This window comes from Opisthocomus hoazin, chromosome 26, assembly GCF_030867145.1.
Source record: "Opisthocomus hoazin isolate bOpiHoa1 chromosome 26, bOpiHoa1.hap1, whole genome shotgun sequence".
Classification (NCBI taxonomy): Eukaryota; Metazoa; Chordata; class Aves; order Opisthocomiformes; family Opisthocomidae; genus Opisthocomus; species Opisthocomus hoazin.
Window position 1 is genome coordinate 2039323 of NC_134439.1, and position 16035 is coordinate 2055357.

The 16035-nt window shown below is 70.6% G+C and overlaps 4 protein-coding genes across 4 annotated transcripts; 1 reads left to right on the forward strand and 3 right to left on the reverse strand.

The window, feature by feature from the left end:
* On the reverse strand, nucleotides 1-3451 carry DHX58 (DExH-box helicase 58; the record flags this gene model as incomplete). Its single annotated transcript, XM_075443341.1, has 10 exons — nucleotides 3253-3451; nucleotides 2629-2830; nucleotides 2332-2522; nucleotides 2024-2140; nucleotides 1635-1761; nucleotides 1364-1546; nucleotides 1024-1280; nucleotides 752-901; nucleotides 327-488; nucleotides 1-75 (listed from the first exon to the last, which is right to left on the reverse strand). Coding segments are annotated over exons 1-10 (1632 nt in total), but the record flags the coding sequence as incomplete, so codon positions are not given.
* Nucleotides 3452-3916: 465 nt separating this feature from the next.
* Nucleotides 3917-11386, reverse strand: KAT2A (lysine acetyltransferase 2A). The gene is made up of 18 exons (XM_075443429.1): nucleotides 11067-11386; nucleotides 9672-9795; nucleotides 9444-9589; nucleotides 9021-9110; nucleotides 8697-8878; nucleotides 8219-8410; nucleotides 7950-8056; nucleotides 7696-7803; nucleotides 7475-7611; nucleotides 7135-7343; nucleotides 6932-7058; nucleotides 6553-6663; nucleotides 6334-6477; nucleotides 5896-6010; nucleotides 5774-5810; nucleotides 5574-5637; nucleotides 5290-5374; nucleotides 3917-5066 (listed from the first exon to the last, which is right to left on the reverse strand). The coding sequence occupies exons 1-18, from the start codon at nucleotides 11301-11303 to the stop codon at nucleotides 4873-4875; spliced, it is 2409 nt and encodes an 802-aa protein (XP_075299544.1). The 5' UTR covers nucleotides 11304-11386; the 3' UTR covers nucleotides 3917-4872.
* Nucleotides 11387-12318: 932 nt separating this feature from the next.
* LOC142364235 (heat shock protein 30C-like) lies at nucleotides 12319-13253 on the reverse strand. The gene has a single exon (XM_075443504.1). It carries the CDS (start codon nucleotides 13077-13079, stop codon nucleotides 12471-12473), a length of 609 nt encoding a protein of 202 aa, XP_075299619.1. The 5' UTR covers nucleotides 13080-13253; the 3' UTR covers nucleotides 12319-12470.
* A 777-nt stretch (nucleotides 13254-14030) lies between these two features.
* LOC104333125 (heat shock protein beta-11-like) lies at nucleotides 14031-14856 on the forward strand. Its single transcript, XM_075443505.1, has one exon. It carries the CDS (start codon nucleotides 14123-14125, stop codon nucleotides 14705-14707), a length of 585 nt encoding a protein of 194 aa, XP_075299620.1. The 5' UTR covers nucleotides 14031-14122; the 3' UTR covers nucleotides 14708-14856.
* The last annotated feature ends 1179 nt before the right edge of the window (nucleotides 14857-16035 follow it).

Here is a 16035-nt window from a genome sequence, read left to right on the forward strand (position 1 = left end):
CAGCCGCCGCCTCTCGCTGATCCTGGCCTCCTTCGTGAGGCAGCTGGCAACGGCGGCTCGCTGCAGCTCCGTGATCTGCGGAGGGCAGGGGGGAGGACGGGGGTCAGGCAGGGCAGGTGGCAGACGTGGCAAGACACACGGCCGCGGAGAGATGCACCGTGCCGGAGAGCGGGAGCCGCACAGCAGGACGGGCAGCGCGGGGTGGGCAGCGCAGGGTGGGCACGCGCTGCCCCGTGCTCCCTGTGCTGCCCCCTTCCCGGAGCCGGTGCTGCCCCGGGCAGAGCTGCCAGGCCCTGCTGGTGCCCAGCGCCGTGCCCGGTGCTCACCCTGAGCCGGTACTCCTGCTCGGGCATGGCCTGCACCGCCCTGATCGCCCTCTCCATCAGCTCCACCAGGTCCTCGTTGAGCAGCTCGCGGGAGACCTCTCTGCTGTTGGCTTTGGCGAGGACCGAGTAGACGCTGTTCTCGGCACGGGCACGGCCCCGGGCCTGCAGCGGAGGGGGCAAACGCTGCGGTCAGCAGGGAGGGACACGGCTGACCCCCCCCCACCTCCCCGTGCCACCCCGTGAGGGTGGATCCACCCTCCACACCCCGCTGCGCCTCGCCAAGGAGATGCTCTGCCAGGGGCTGGGCTCATCCCCGGGCACCTGCCAGCGGGCACGGGGGATGCGAGACCCCCGCGTCCACCCCTGGGGCATCTCGGCAGGCTGCTCCCCGCCCCGAGCCGGGCAGAGGGAGCCCGGGCAGCGACCTGCATCATGGCGATCTCGTTGGTCATCAGCCCGTAGCGGACCACGATGTTGCACTCGGGGATATCCAGGCCCTCCTCGGCCACGCTGGTGGAGAAGAGCAGGTTGAGACCTCCCTTGCGGAACAGCTTGATCACATCCTGCTGCTCGCTCTGCGGGGAGAGAGGGTGATGCTTGAGGAGCGGTGCGGGGCTCTGAGCCCCCGGCAGCACCCGCAGCACCCACAAAGTGTGCGGAGAGGGGCAGGCACGGCTCCGTCCCACCCTCCGCTCACCTGCGTCATGTGCCTGGTCTGGTTGCTGTAGCCGGCGCCGGTGAGGACGGCGGCACGGATGTGGTGGCCGCAGAGCGTGGCGGTGTCCCGCAGCCAGCCGAGCAAGCTGTGGGCGCTCTGCCGGGTGGTGGTGAAGACGATGCCACGAGTGGTGCCCAGGGGCTGGAAGTGCTCCCGCAGGATCTCCTCCAGCTTGCCCAGCCGGGGGTTCTCGTAGCGCCGGTCCCTGGCAAGCGCCTGCAGGCTCGCCCTGTTCTCTGTGCCGGCGAGCGGGGTGTCAGGGGGGCTCCCTGCCCCCCCAGACGCAGCCAGCACCCACCCCTCCAGCCCCCTCCGTTACCCTCAAACGTGGTGGTGAGGAAGAGTTCGGTGGGGTCCTTCGTGTCCCGCTCGGTGGCGTAGAACTGCTGGAGGCACTGGAAGGCGTCGATCATCCGCACCGTGTCATTGATCAGCAAAGCATCGTTGTACTTGCGCAGGTGCAGCGCGCACGCCCGCGTCTTGCGACAAAACGTCTCTGCCGCTGGCGAGGGACAGGGCACGCCGGGGTCACCGCCCGGCCCCGGCGCTGCCCGCTCTGCCCCGCCGCTCCCGCACCGCCGCCTCCTCACCTCTCGTCTCCAGCTCCACGATGCGCTGCTCGTAGGTCTGCGTGCCGAAGTCCTGCGGCAGGCCAGGCACCGCCAGGTACCGCTGGATCTGCTCCATCACCTTCTTCAGCCGCTCGCCGAAGGGGTCCTGGGAGCAGAGAGGGGCTCAGGACCTGAGGGGCTGGGGACCGCGCTCCGGACAGCTTCGTCGGCACAGCCAGAGCGCCTGGCCCGGGGTCAGGGGCCGTCTGCGCGGCAGGACCGGGGCAGTCGCAGGGTCCCCTTGCACCGAAGCTCTGGGTCGCTCGCTCGCTCACGGGGCCCTGAGCGAGGCAGGCGGAGGGACACAGCCCCCGGCTCGGCGGGGCGCGGGGGGCTCAGCCTCCCGGCCCCCGCTGGCCACCCCTCACCTGCGTTCTCTCCTGGCAGAGGTCGTAGTTCTTCCTGGGCTGGGGGACGAGGCTCTGCAGGCTCTGCGCCTCCTCCCGCACTGACGCGATCTTCTCGGTGTCCAGGTTGGCGCAGATCTGCGAGGGCGAGACCCCCCGCTCCCACCCCTCAGCCCCGGCGGCCCAGGGCGGTACCCGGTGCTCGCTGGCACCCTGGCGCGTTCGGGGGTCTCACCGGGGGCTGCCCACCGGGTGACCAGCACCCACCCCACGGCACACCCCAGCTGTGCCCGCGGCCGTTGCCCCGTCCCGGGGGGCGCAGGACCCACCTGCAGGATGTGCTCCACGGCCCCCTCGAAGGTGGTGGCCCCCCCGGTGCCGGGGGACGCGGTCAGGCCCAGGACCTGCGGCAGCCCCTGCTGCCCACTCAGCTTGCGCTGGAGGTAGCTGAGCATGATCTTGTTGTAGACGGCCTCCTTGTGCGTGTGGTGGCACTCATCGAACACCAGCAGCGAGAACTCTGCGCCAGGGGTGGGAGTGGGATGAGGGGGGGCGAGCAGGGTGAGTGGGGGGTCTCAGCCAGGGCAGCCCCCCCCAAGCTCAGCCATGGGGAGAGCGGGGCCCACCCGTCAGCTCGACGCGCGCGTCCTCGTCGCCGCTGGCCAGCGCGTTCTGCAGGACCTGCGCCGTGCAGATGACCACCTGGCTCTGCCGCGCCGCGCTGGCGAAGCAGCCCCGGTGGGTGCTGTCCCCGCCGATGGCCGTCACCCTGAAGTCCCCCTGCAGCGCCCGGAACTCCCCCCGCGCGTGCTGCTCCACCAGGTGCACCTGGGCGGCGGGACCCCCGCTCAGCCCCAGCCCCACGCGCGACCCCCGGAGCCGGGAGGGTCTGGGGAGGTGGGGACCCCCGCTCAGCCCCAGCCCCACGCGTGACCCCCGGGGCTGGTTCAGGGGTGGGGAGCTGGGGGCAGGGGGACCCCCGCTCAGCCCCAGCCCCACGCGTGACCCCCGGAGCCGGGAGGGTCTGGGGAGGTGGGGACCCCGCTCAGCCCCAGCCCCACGCGTGACCCCCGGAGCCGGGAGGGTCTGGGGAGGTGGGGACCCCCGCTCAGCCCCAGCCCCACGCGTGACCCCCGGGGCTGGTTCAGGGGTGGGGGGCTGGGGGCAGGGGGACCCGCGCTCAGCCCCGGCCCCACCCGCGACCCCCGGGGCCGATGCAGGGGGGGTGTCGGGGTCGGGAGGGGGGTCACCTTGTTGACCAGCACGGCCACCCGGCCCCCCCGCCGGCTCTGCAGGTGCTGCTGGCAGACGTGGGCGGCCGCGCGGGTCTTGCCGGCCCCCGTGGGCAGCCAGACGATGCAGTTGCGGCCGCGCAGGGCCGGGGCCACGGCCTCGCGCTGGTACCCCCGCAGCTCCATCCCGCACCGCTCCGCACCGCTCCGCACCACCCGACCCGGCCAGGAAGCGAAACCGGGGCGGCGCGGGCTGCCGGAGCCCCAGCGAGGGGGGGTCCCGCCGGCCGCGGGCCGGGCACCGGGCGGCACCGGGCGGGCACCGGGCGGGCACCGGGGCCGGGACGGGCCGAGCCGAGCCGGGCTGAGCCGGGCTGCCCGCCCCCCCCACCGCCGCCCCCCCCCGCAGACCCCCCGGCCCGCAGCCGCCCGGGAACCCCCCCCCGGGAGCCCCGGCCACGGGCAGAAAACGAAACCGAAACCGGGCGGAGCTGCCGCGGCCCCCCCGCCGCAGCCCCCCCCCTCCCGACACCCCAGGGCAGCACCGCGCACCCCGGCTCCCCCGGGGACCCCCGCCCTGGGGGGTCTCTGCATCCTCCCCCTCCTGCGCCGCTCCTGCCCCCCCCACCCCAAACACCCCCGAGCGCCCCCCCCCGGCCGCGCAGGGAGCTGGCTCTGCACGAGGACGTTTATTTAAAAAAAAACAAACCCAAACACAAAACCCCAACGAGACGCCTGTCCAGAGAAATGGGGGGGGGGGGAAGCGGGGGGGCTGCTCCCCCCCCGGCGAGGCCAGCGAGCAGCAGAGCGGCCCCAGCGCCCACCCAGCGCTGACAGCATGGGGGGGGGGGGGCAAAGAGCCGGCGGCCCAGCGAGGGGGGGGGGGACAAGGCAGCACCCAAGGAGGCACAGAGGGAAGGGGGTCCGCAAGGCGCAAGGAGGGGGCGGCGAGGAGAGGTGCAAGCAGGAGCCGACCCCACACCCAGGGGCAGGGGGTCTCTCCCAGCAGGGGGGGAGCAGGGGCCGGTGCAGCAGCTGGCAGCCCCCAGCCTGGCAGCACCAGGAGCAGGGAGGGCTGGGGGGGTGGGTCAGACCCACTCCTCAGGAAGGGAAGAGGCAGGAGGAGCTGGGGGGCACGGGGGCAGAGCACCCCCCCGCAGCGGGACCCTGGCCCCCAGCCCGGGGCGAGCGGGGCTGAGCCCCGCCGTACATTCAAGAAGAGGGGCAGGGGCTGCCCGCGCGTGGACGGAAGCAGAAAGCCCAAGCACTTGTGTGCCCCTGCCCCGTCGCGCAGACCCGGGGCAGAAGGCACGGGCCTGGGCAGGAGGGAAGCGCCGGTGGGTGCCGGGGGGCTCTCGACCCCCCCAAAGAGAGGTAGGAACTCAGTGCTGCCCCGGGCAGCCCCTGACACAGAGACCCCAGCCCCGCTGCTCAGCCCCTGCCCCACGTGAGGCACCCAACAGCTCAGGGACAAAAGCACTGGGCAGCCCCCGGCCCCTCGTCCCACCCGAGGGAAGTCCCAGCTCCCCCGGGCTGCTCAGCAGCCACAAACCCTCCAGCAGCCCCTGGGTCGGGTTCCCTGGGCAGCCCTGTCCCTCCCGGGGGGACAGTGGCCAAGGTGGGTCCAGGCCAGCTCCCCTACTTGTCGATGAGCCCCCCCTCCTTGAGCTTGAAGTAGAAGAACTTCTCCAGGGTGTTGGCACACTTGCAGTAGTCGCTGTCGGGGGGGTTGTACTCGCGGCAGTTGGTGATGATGCGCTGCAGGTCGGCGATGAACAGCTTCTTGGTGACGTAGTAGCGGTTCTTCAGGCGCTCGGTCATGGTCTTCAGGTCTGGGGGTAGGGAAGGGTCAGGTCCCCCAGGCCTCTGCAACCCCCAGCCATGGAGCTGGACATCGACCGAGGGCCCCAACTCATCCCCGTCTCTTCCGGACTGCGCCAGGGCTCCCAGCACCCCCTCACCCCGACCACGGCTCCCCAGCACAGACCCCAGGATGGGGGTCTTCACCCCTCCCCTCCGTCACCCTGTCCTGGGGGTCTGGGCACGACCACCCACCGATGGGGAAGCGGATGATTTCGTAGTAGTCCGGCGCCTCCGACTTCTTCACCGGCTCCATGAAGGGCCACGCGCTGGGGTGGGTCTGGGGAGAGGGCGGGGGGCAGGTTACAGCAGCGAGCACAGGGGGGTCCCACTGCCCATCACACGGGGGTCCCACTGCCCATCACACGGGGGTCCCACTGCCCGTGCACCTGGGTCACCCCGCCTGCCCCCCGAGGGCAGAGCCCAGGGCTGCCAGGGGGACGGGCACCCCGGAGCGGAGGGTCCCCTCCCGCCCGCACCTTGATCTGGGCCAGGAGGTTCTTCAGGGTGTTGTAGAGCTGGTCCGGATCCTTCAGCTCTTTTCTGCAGGACAAACCCAGCGCCCATCAGCCTGGGGGTGGGCAGCCTCGCCCCGTCCCAGTGTCCCACCTCCCCGTCCCGGCGCCGAAGGGCAGCCCGAGCCGAGCCCCCGCAGCCCACCCCCCTGCACGCCACTCACCCCTTCTCCTTCCCCAGCGGCTTCCATCCCGTTTCTCCTGGAAGACAAGGGTCAGGGTCACAGCCACCCCGTGCCCACGGGCCAGCCAGCCTTCCCCCCCCCCCGAAGGCAGCAGGACTCACGGATGCCGGGGACGCTCTCGATGGGGATCTGCCGCACGCCCTCCTTGAAGCAGGTCAGGCCGGGGTAGACCTTGCGGATCTGCGCTTGCTTCCTCTCAATCAGCTTCTTGATGATCTGCGGTGGCAAGGGGGGGTGGGGAGGGGGGAGCTGAGCAGGACGCTCCGGGGAGCCAAACCGCGACGCGGGACCCCACGGGGCTGGAGCCCCAGCTGCACCCCCAGCCCAGGGCCAGAGCCAGCCCTGGCCACCATAAATGCCACCGCAGTGTCCCACCTCTGTCCCCCCACCTGCTCCCAGGGGAGACTCCAGGGCTGGCTCCCGAGGGCCAGCACAGCCCCCCCACCTCACCCCTGCCTTCGGGAGGCAGCAGGCAGGGGCTGGGGGGGGCAGGGGCCGGGGTGGGCAGGGGCTGGGGGGGACAGGGGCCGGGGACCAACCTCCTTCTGCTTCTTGATGATGTGGGAGAGCTCGGTGTAGGGGATGCGGGGGTTCAGCTCGCACTCCATCAGGGTCGCCCCCTCGTAGTCCTTGATGTAGCCCAGGTAGCGGCTCTTGGGGACCTTGATGTCCTTGGAAAAGCCCTGGAGGGAGAGGGCAGGTGGGAGGGGGCTGGCGGGCAGGGGGCCGAGGGGGCCGCCCCGGGGGAAGGATCCCACCTGCTTCTTGAAGTAGCCGATGGCGTACTCGTCCGCGTAGGTGAGGAAGTAGAGGATGTTGTGCTTGATGTGGTACTCCTTCAGGTGGTTCATCAGGTGCGTCCCGTAGCCCTGCGGCAGCCGCCGTGAGACCGGGACCCCCCGAGCCCCCCAGGCAGCCCGGGGCGGACGGGACGCACAGCCCCCTCCCACCCAGGCAGCGGGAAGGGACCCCCGGAGCTGCCGCTGCCGCTTGGGGCTGACAGCGCTGAGGGGTCTGGGCTACCCCAGGGGTTGGGACACCCCTGCGCCCTTCCAGCTACAGCAGGACCACCCTGCTCCCCCCGCAGCCCCCACCCCCGGGCTGCGCCGTGCCCACCACCCACCGCCCCGCTCTCACCTTCACTTGCTCGTTGGACGTGACCGCACAGAAGACGATCTCCGTGAAGCCCTGGGTGGGGAACATGCGGAAGCAGATCCCCCCGATCACTCGGCCGTCCTTGATCAGCGCCAGGGTCTTGTGCTTCCTGCGGGCAGCACGGCGGGGGGTGAGACGGGACCCCCGCCCCACACCGGCTGCCCCCGCGCCCCCCGGCCACGCACGGGTCGAAGACGAGGCGGGTGATGTACTCCTTGGGCATGCGGGGCAGCTGGTGCGAGAAGACGTTCTGCAGGCCCACCAGCCACATCAGGATCTTCTTGTTGGACTTCTGCGAGAGCGAGTTGCCGATGACGTGGAACTCGATGATGCCGCGGCGCTCCTCCAGCCGGGCCGTCTCGTCCCGCGCCGCGTTTGCTGACAGCAGGCTGGTCTGGGGGTGCGGGGGGCTGCATTGGCCCTGAGACCCTCCGCGGGGGAGCCCGGCCAGGCCCCGGCACCCCAGGAGCGCAGCTCTGCAGCCCTGGAGAGCACCGGTGCCCCTCAGTGCCCCCCGCCCCGTACCTCGGGGCCCAGCATGGCAGCGGGGTCCGTGATGGTCAGCATGACCTCGTTCACCAGCTCCATGGGGATGTCTCCCATGACACGGATCCGCTTGGCATCTTCCAGCGTCAGGCTCTCGGGCAGCTTCCGCTTCTCCCCTGGGCGCGGAGCAGAGCGGTGCATCCAGCACCGGGAGGGCCCACGGGAGGTCCCAGCTCCCCCCCGCCCCGGGCTGGCCCTACCTGGCAGGGGCTCTGGCGTGCCGGCGTCCATGCTCGCCGCCGAGCTGCTGTTGCTGAGCTTCTTGCTGAAAAGCGGAGCAGCGGGCACAGCGACGGTGCTGACCGCGGCTGGAAGAGACCAGCGGTGCCCGTGAGTGCCAGCGAGCCGCTCGCCACGCCGCGGCAGCCCAGCCCCCGCCGCCGGCCACGGCTCTCCCACCACCTCGGTCCTTCGCCCCGCAGCCCCGCGGCTGGGGGGCTGTCCCCGGAGATACCTGGGCGAGACACCAGCTGGGCACCCTCCGCGGCCGGCACGGTGAAATCAGCCTCCCAGATCGGGGAGTTCTCGCCGTAGATCTCCTCCTCCAGCATGGACAGGAACCTGGCAGGGAGCGGCACGTGGGCCGGCGAGCGGGCGCTGGGCGCACAGCCCCACGCTGCGCACGCCGCGGGGAGGGCAGGCGGCCACGCTCCGCGTGCCAGTGCCCCGAGGGACGAGGGCCTCCCCGGTGACGCAGCAGCCGTGCCCGCACCGGGCACCTACTTGGGGAAGTGGGTGAGGATCAGCGTCCGCTTCTCGGGCACCAGCTTGTCCTTCTCCACCCGGAACTTCTCCAGCAGCTGCCGGCGGGTGACCGTGAAGATGGACTTCAGGAGGCTGCGCCCGAAGACGTGGGTGGTCTCGTAGCGGGGAAGGCTGTCGCAGCTCTGCGGCACGTGGCAGTAGCACAGCCACCTAGGAGGCAAGCACACGCTCCGGTGACGGGGCTGGGACCAGAGACCCCAGGGCACCCACATCCCTGCGGGGAACGTGCTGCGGGGAGCAGGGAGAGGGAGAGCAGGCGCCGGGGAACACGGCCGACGCTGTTTGGCAGCGGTCGCCCCACGGGACGCCTGCTCTCCTCGCCTGGGAGGGCTGGGGAGAGGGGAAGACCCCGGGAGTCAGGGGTCAGCCCCGCGCAGGGCTGGGAGGAGCGGGCAGACCCCCAGGCTGGCCGGCTCAGACCCCCTCCCACCCTCACCTCGTGTAGTTGACCTTGTAGGTGGCCACATCGTCGTTCTGGGAGCGCTGCCGGAACTGGGACGGGGTCTCCAGCTTCCAGTAGTTGAGGCAGAGGAGGAACATCTTGGAGAGCTCGTACATGGTCTGCCGCTCCTTGGGCGGCAAGTGGCTGAACTTGTACTGGACGAAGTTGAGGACTCCCTGGGGAGGGGAAGGGGCGGTGGAGGGGCACCGGGCGCTGCGCCAGACCCCGCAGTGCTCCCCCGAAAGAGGGACGGGGCCGTGCCAGAGCAGCAAAACCCAGGACACGTCACGAGTGCAACGCGCCCGACAGCGGCCTCACCTGCTCGATGTTCGGCTTCTCGAAGGGGGGGCTCCCCAGGGACCCCTCGACCACCGGCTGGCTCATCTGCAGGATGCACTTCCGCAGCAGCTGCCGAGACACCGGCCGGCACCGTTACGGACCGAGGACCCCGGCCAGGACGCTGCTGCGGGGCTGCGCCGATCTGCGCAGCCGGGAGGGTGGCAGGGCCCGGCTCGGAGCACGCCGGTTCCTTCCCTGGCCATCTCCCTCCCACGGGAATTCGGGGCCGGGAGAGCAGTCGCTCCCAGGACAGGGTCAGCGTTTCGGGTCTCCGGCCGGGCTGCCGGGACGGCTCGCAGCCACAGAGCACAGCTCCCGGCAGAGGACGAGCCCCGTGGGACTGCAGCCCAGCTCGAGGGACCCCCGCGCGCGGGGCAGAGCCGTGCCCAGCCCCGGACGCACCTTGAACAGGTAGAAATACACCTGCTTGGTGTCCGTGTCCTCCTCCTTGTGCACCGACATGAAGAGGTTTTCCACGTCCACCACCATGCCCAGCAGCCGGTTGATCTCCTCCTCCGAGACGTTCTCCAGGTGGGACACGTGGTCCGCTGCGGCGGAGAGGAAGCGGCAGTGAGACCGGGGAGGGGGGGGCTCAGCACCGCTCCCCACCCTGGGGGTCCCGGGGGTTACCCAGCGCGTGGCCGCAGCTCCGGCAGGGCTCGCTCAGGTTGGTGACCGGCTGCTGCAGGTCCATGCGGGGCGCGGTGGGAGGGTTGGGGTTCTTCCAGCCGTTGCACTTGCAGGCGTCGTTGGCCTGGGTGGGGGGACAGGAGAGGCCGTCCCACAGCGGCCCACGCGCTGCCCCGTGCCCAGGCTGCCGCCTCCCCTGCCTGTCCCACCCCCCGGCTCTCCTCAGCACCCACCCTGCACGACCCAGCGCCCCGACACTCTCCCTCAGCCCCAGGACCCTGCACCCTCTGCCACTGGATGCCCCCACATCTGCCTCACGCAGCTCAGCGCTCTCCTCCTGCACCCCACACCCAGCCCAGGACCCCCCTTGTGCACCCCCATAACAGCTCAGCACCCCCCTCCTGCACCCCCTGCCCATGTACACCCTTGCACTGCCCCCCGCACCCCCCTCCTGCACCCCCTGCCCATGTACGCCCTTGCACTGCCCCCCCGCACGCTCCTCCTGCACCCCCTGCCCATGCACACCCTTGTACCCCCTCCTGCACCCCTCTACACAGCTCAGCACCCATCTCCTGCACCCCCTGCCCATGCACAACCTTGCACCCCCCCCTGCATGGCTCAGCACCCCCCTCCTGCATTCCCCGCTCATGCACGTCCTTGCAACCCCTCCTGCAACCCCGACACGGCTCAGCACCCCCCTCCTGCACCCCCTGTCCATGCACATCCTTGCACCCCCTTCTGCACCCCCCACCCAGCTCAGCACCCCTCCTGCACCCCCCACACGGCTCAGCACCCCCCTCCTGCATCCCCTGCTCACGCATGCCCTTGCAACCCCTCCCGCACCCCCTGCCCAGCTCAGCACCCTCCTTGCACTCCCCCCTGCATCCCCCGCACGGCTCAGCACCCCCCTCCTGCATCCCCCACTCACGCACATCCTTGCACCCTCTCATGTACCCCTTACATAGCTCAGCACCCCCCTTTTGCACCCCTCTGCACAGCTCAGCACCCCCCTCCTGTACCCCCTGCCCATGCACACCCTTGCACCCCCTCATGTACCTCTTACACAGCTCAGCACCCCCCTCCTGCACCCCCTCCTGCATCCCCTGCCCAGCTCAGCACCCCCCTCCTGCACCCCCTGCCCACGCACACCCTTGCACCCCCTCCTGCACCCCTCTGCATGTCCCTTCAACCCCTCCTGCACCCCCGCGCAGCTCAGAACCCCCCTCCTGCACCCCCTACCCATGCACACCCTTGCACCCCCCCCGCACAAATCAGCATCCCCCCTCCCGCACCCCCCGCTCACGCACGTCCTCGCCCCCCCTCCTGCACCCCCACACGGCCCAGCAGCCCCCCCCCGCACCCCACGCCGGCTCTCCCGGTGCCGGTGCAGCCCACCTTGCAGGCCGAGAAGACCCCCAGCTTCTCCAGCTTTTTGCCGCGGGGGAACCCCCGCACCTGCGCCTTGCGCTGGCTCGCCCGCTGCTGCTGGCTCAACCCCGGCCGCGCCGGATCGCTCGACCCCGCTCCTCCTCCTCCTCCTCCTCCTCCTCCCGCCGCCGCCGCGCCGCTCCCCGCCACCGGCCCCGGGGCCGGCGGGGGCCGCCCGGGCTGCGCGGCCTCCGGCTCCGCCATGCCGGACCCGGCGTGCGTTCCGCGCTCACTGCGCCTGCGCGCTGGGCACGCCGGGATCGGTAGTCCGTCAAGGAGGGGAGGGGGCGTCCCGTGATACCGGGGCCGGTTCACCCCGCCCGCAGCCCCGGGCGGGAGCGCGGCTCCCGCCCGGGGCTGCGGGCGGGGTGAACCGGCCAGAGAGGGTGGAGGTCGGGGCTCGACGGGGAACAACCACCCCAACAGCCCCCCCGGGGCGGTACCGAGCCATCACTGCCCGGGGGAAGCCCCCCCCCGCGCCTCCGGTAAGCGGTACCGCGCCCGGTTCGGCGCGGCCCGCAGCCTCCTCCGAGTACGGAGCGCGGCCCCGCCTCCCCCGCCAAATATGGTAATAGGCCGCGCCTATATCTACATATCCCCGCCCACCTCCTCCCCCGCCCCGCCTTCCCGCCAAAAGCACCTAGGGGTGGCCACACCTCCGCGCCCCGCCCACTGTGGAGCGAGGCCCCGCCCCCTCCGCCGTGTGCCCGCCTCTCGGGGGTGTTTCTATCAGGTGGGACCGCCCCCTCCCGCGCCTTTCTATTAATGGTAGGCTCCGCCCATTTGGCCGCTGGGGGGCGTGGCTTGGCGGCGGGCCGGGTCGCGGAGGAGCGGGCAGCGCCTGGAAATTGCCAGCAATGCTGGGAGGGGGGGGGGACACACGAGTGACAATGACACGGCACGACACGAGTGGGGCTGGCACAGCTTGGCACGGCCCGTGGCCGAGTGGGTCCCACCCGGGAGTGTCCTGGCACCGCCCTGAAGATGGGGTTCAGGGGCCCAAAGGGGGTTCAGGGGCCCAAAGGATGCTCAGGGACCCCCGCCCCGGGGATGCTCGGCGCTGAGCCCCGCAGACAGCCCCCCCGTGCCAGGCCAGGGCTGGGGAGCGGTGCCAGGGACGTGCCCTGCGCCAGCACAGCCCGGCTCCAGCACTGGCACCGCCGGGAGAGTTGCAAAGCGCAGGGCTGGGTGAGACCAGCAAGCACAGAAACCACATAAATAAAAGTCAGGAATATTTATTACATATCAAAAAATGCTACACGTTTTGGGCAGAGACCCCCCTGGCCGTCGCACAGTCACCGGCAGGATCCCGCTCTGCGACCAGCAGCTGCCCCAGCAGCCGGGCTCAGCCCGGCCCCGCGACGCTCCCCGTCACGCCTTGGCGCGCTCGGCCGCGTCGTCGTCACTAGCCACTGGCTGTGCCACCGCCGGCCCCATCTGGATGGGCACGTTCCTCTCCGGGGCGGCCGGCAGCGCCAGCCGGGGGGCCTCGATGCGCAGCTGCCCCTCCTTGGACAGGGAGCACGTCAGCGCCTCGGCGTCCACCTCCTCGGGCACGTCCCACTCCCGCTTCAGCACCTCGTACTTGTAGGAGAAGGAGCCCTTCTCGTCCGTGCTCTGCGTCTCCTTCTGCCCCACCAGGACCACCTTCCTGCCCACCACCTTCACCGATAGCTGCTCGGGCGCAAAGTCCTTCACGTCCTGGCAGACGGAGAAGCCCTCCCCGGAGCCCTGCGTCAGGGCTGCGCTGGTGCTCGGGGCTCGCTCTGCGGCGATGCCGATCCGGCCGGGGCTGCTCCCGCTGCTCAGGAACTGCTCGAAGCTGCTCATGAACTCCCGGGCCCTCTCCATCTCCTGACGCAGCTCTCGCTCCAGCTCGGCGAAGAGGGAGCCTGGATGCGGCCAGAGGGTGCGGATGGGTCCCAGCCAGGGGAACAGCGAGCTGGAGGCGGGCGGCACGAAGTGCAGGCGGCAAAGCATGGCTGCTCCCGGTGCGCGCTCCCCGTGCGTGCTCGGCTCTGCGCTGGGGCTGGAGCGGTGCTGGGCTGGGGCCGGGGAGCGGCGGGTTTTATCCTCCCCTGCCCAGGGGTGTGCCCCTTCCAGAACGCTCTCTCCCCACGCACCCTCCTGGAGCCATCGCCTATTTTTGAGAGGCTGATGATCCGCCAGCCGAAATAGCAGCGCCTGCTTCTGGGGCCGAGTCACGCGCCGCAAATAGGGAGCTGCAGTCAGCGCGGGGAGCTCGGGTTTCTGCAGAGCCACCGTGATGCAGCAGCGCCTGGGCCCCCCCGGCCGAGGGGCCAGCGAAGCCCATCCGCCCCCCGCGCTGGGCTCGGCCACGCTGTGCCAGGAGCGCGTCGCTTTGGCCGGCACGGGGGTCGTGCCCCCCTAACGCAAAGCGTTCCTACGTCACCCGCTGCCAGACGCCTCTCACACTTTCTAGACTCCCCCCACCCTCCCGGGCCCCCCCCGCCTCCCTGTCCCAGCCCCTCAGCATCCAGCCTGTGCCCCCCACCTCGGGGGGGTCCCTCGGGCTGGTTTCTGGTCTCACCTGGGGTCCGTCCCCCCCCCGCAGCTGAGGGTCCTGCAAAGGGGGCGGGGGGCAGAGGGGCTCTCCTGCCTGCAGATGGGGGGGGGGAACAGAATGCAGGTGCGGGGGTGAAGGCGGGGGGGGGCAGATTTTTGGCAGGGGCGGCTCAGGCACCCCGCTCGCGGGCTGAGGTGATGCTGCTAATTATAAGCCAGGAGAGCAGAGCTGCGAGACTCAGAGCGAAGGTACGCCGGGCACGACGTCAGCGGCGCCTCTGCTCGCGGATGAGTAAGAAGAATGAGCTGGAACGGGCTGGAAAGAGCTGAGCTCTTCTCCCACGGGTGACGTGGGTGCGCGAGGAGGCCCCGCCCCCCCCGTCCAGGGCCATAAAAGCGATGGGCGCAGCACCGGGACGCAACGCTCCCAGCCCGACGGAGAGGGGACGACAGCAGCAGCACCAGCAGCACCAGCAGCACCAGCAGCACCAGCAGCGATGCTTTGCCGAATGCACCTCGCTCCATTCGCCTCCAGCGCCCTGGCCACCCGGCTGGGCACGGTGAGGACCCTCTGGCCGCACGCAGAGACCATCTTCACCGAGCTGCAGCAGGAGATGGAGAAAGCTCGAGAGTTCATGAGCAGCTTCGAGCAGCTCCTGACCAGCCACGGAGCCACCGCCGTGGAGCGAGCCCCAAGCACCAGCGCGGCCCCGACCCAGGGCTCCGGGGAGGGCTTCTCCGTCTGCCAGGACGTCAAGAGCTTTGCCCCCGAGGAGCTGTCGGTGAAGGTGGTGGGCAGGAAGGTGGTGCTGGTGGGGCAGAAGGAGACCCAGAATGTCGATGAGAAGGGCTCCTTCTCCTACAAGTACGAGGTGCTGAAGCGGGAGTGGGACGTGCCCGAGGAGGTGGACGCCGAGGCGCTGACGTGCTCCCTGTCCAAGGAGGGGCAGCTGCGCATCGAGGCCCCCCGGCTGGCGCTGCCGGCCGCCCCGGAGAGGAACGTGCCCATCCAGGTCAGCCCTGCAGCCCCACAGCCCGGAGCAGCCTCCGAGGACGGAGTCAACAACAAAGCCCAGGCGTGACGGGAGGGGAACCGATGGCCCGCGGCAGGACCGGAGCAGACAGCAGCAAGTCTCGGGTTTTAGCCCAGACAAGCTCCATCAGCAATGATGTCATTTTTTTCACTGTACTGGAATGTTTTTGTATCCAATAAAAATACCTTTGCATAGAACCTGCTTGTGCTCTCTTGTGTTGATTGACGGGGAGGCAGGGCCCTGGGCTCAGCTCTTGATGCCGGAGGAGCGGGATGCGCAGAGAGGGAAGAACCTCTCCCAGTGCCCGAGGGCAGCGCACAATGGGGTCAACACTGGACGCGGAGGGAGGGAAGGGATCTGCGAGCACGGTGCTGCAGGGAGGGACAGCCCCCTCACCCATACCGCAGCAGGGGCAGCTCTCCCAGGAGCAGGCAGGCTGCCCTCACCCCCTCCTCACGCTGCTGCCAGCACCCGCACCAGCACCACAGCCCCTCATGCCCTGGCTGATGGGGAGATGACCGTGCCGGAGGGCCTGGCTGGGTGCAGGGTGCCCCTGGTGTAGCCACACTTTTTCCCCCCAGGCAGCTTGGAAAGGGGCTGCTGGAGCCCCCTCCAAGATCCCAGCATGAGGAAGGGCAAAGCCCAGCCCCAGGCCCTGCGTGCAGCCTCCACAAACACCCACGCTCAAGCCCGGGCGGGCGGCAGGCACGCGGGCAGGCACGCCTGGTGATGCTGAAGCTGCTCCAAGCTCGGACAGCCCTTGCCCACGGCAGCACGGTGCCGGAGCAGCTCTGCAGCCCCCAGCCCCGACACCCAGTCCTGCACAGCTGAACGGCAGACACCCAGGCAGCAGCAAGACATCGCTCCAGGCATCGCAGGCTCCTCCACAGAGATGGAGACCCCTGGAAGGAGCCAGAAACAGCCATCAGCCAGGAGCCGAGCACCAGGGCCAGCAGATGGCAACAGCACCTCGCTCTCTGCTCACAGGACTGTTGGGAGTTGGGGCTGGGGAGCCCCTTCTCCAGCAGGTCCCCCTCTTGCTGCCTGGGGAGCGTGCAGCATCCGTCCAACCACGCTGCAGGCAAGAAGACCTCAGATGTCCCACCAGGGTCCCGAGCTCCACCAGCAGCTGAGCAGCCAGGCTCCGGGCAGGGGAGGGAAACAAGCAGCAGCCACAGCACCAGGCAAGCAGAGGCCACCTGGGGCTGCTGGAGCCTTGCACCCCGCAGGCAGCCCCTGCTCCAGCCAGGAACTCCGTCCATCAGCCCCTCCAGACCCTCCTGCTGCCAGGATTTTAAGGAAATCCAATATGAGCGACAGGCACCGGTCCTTGGATGGAGGACGAGGCCCACGCGAGCTGAGGCTGCTCCCAGACC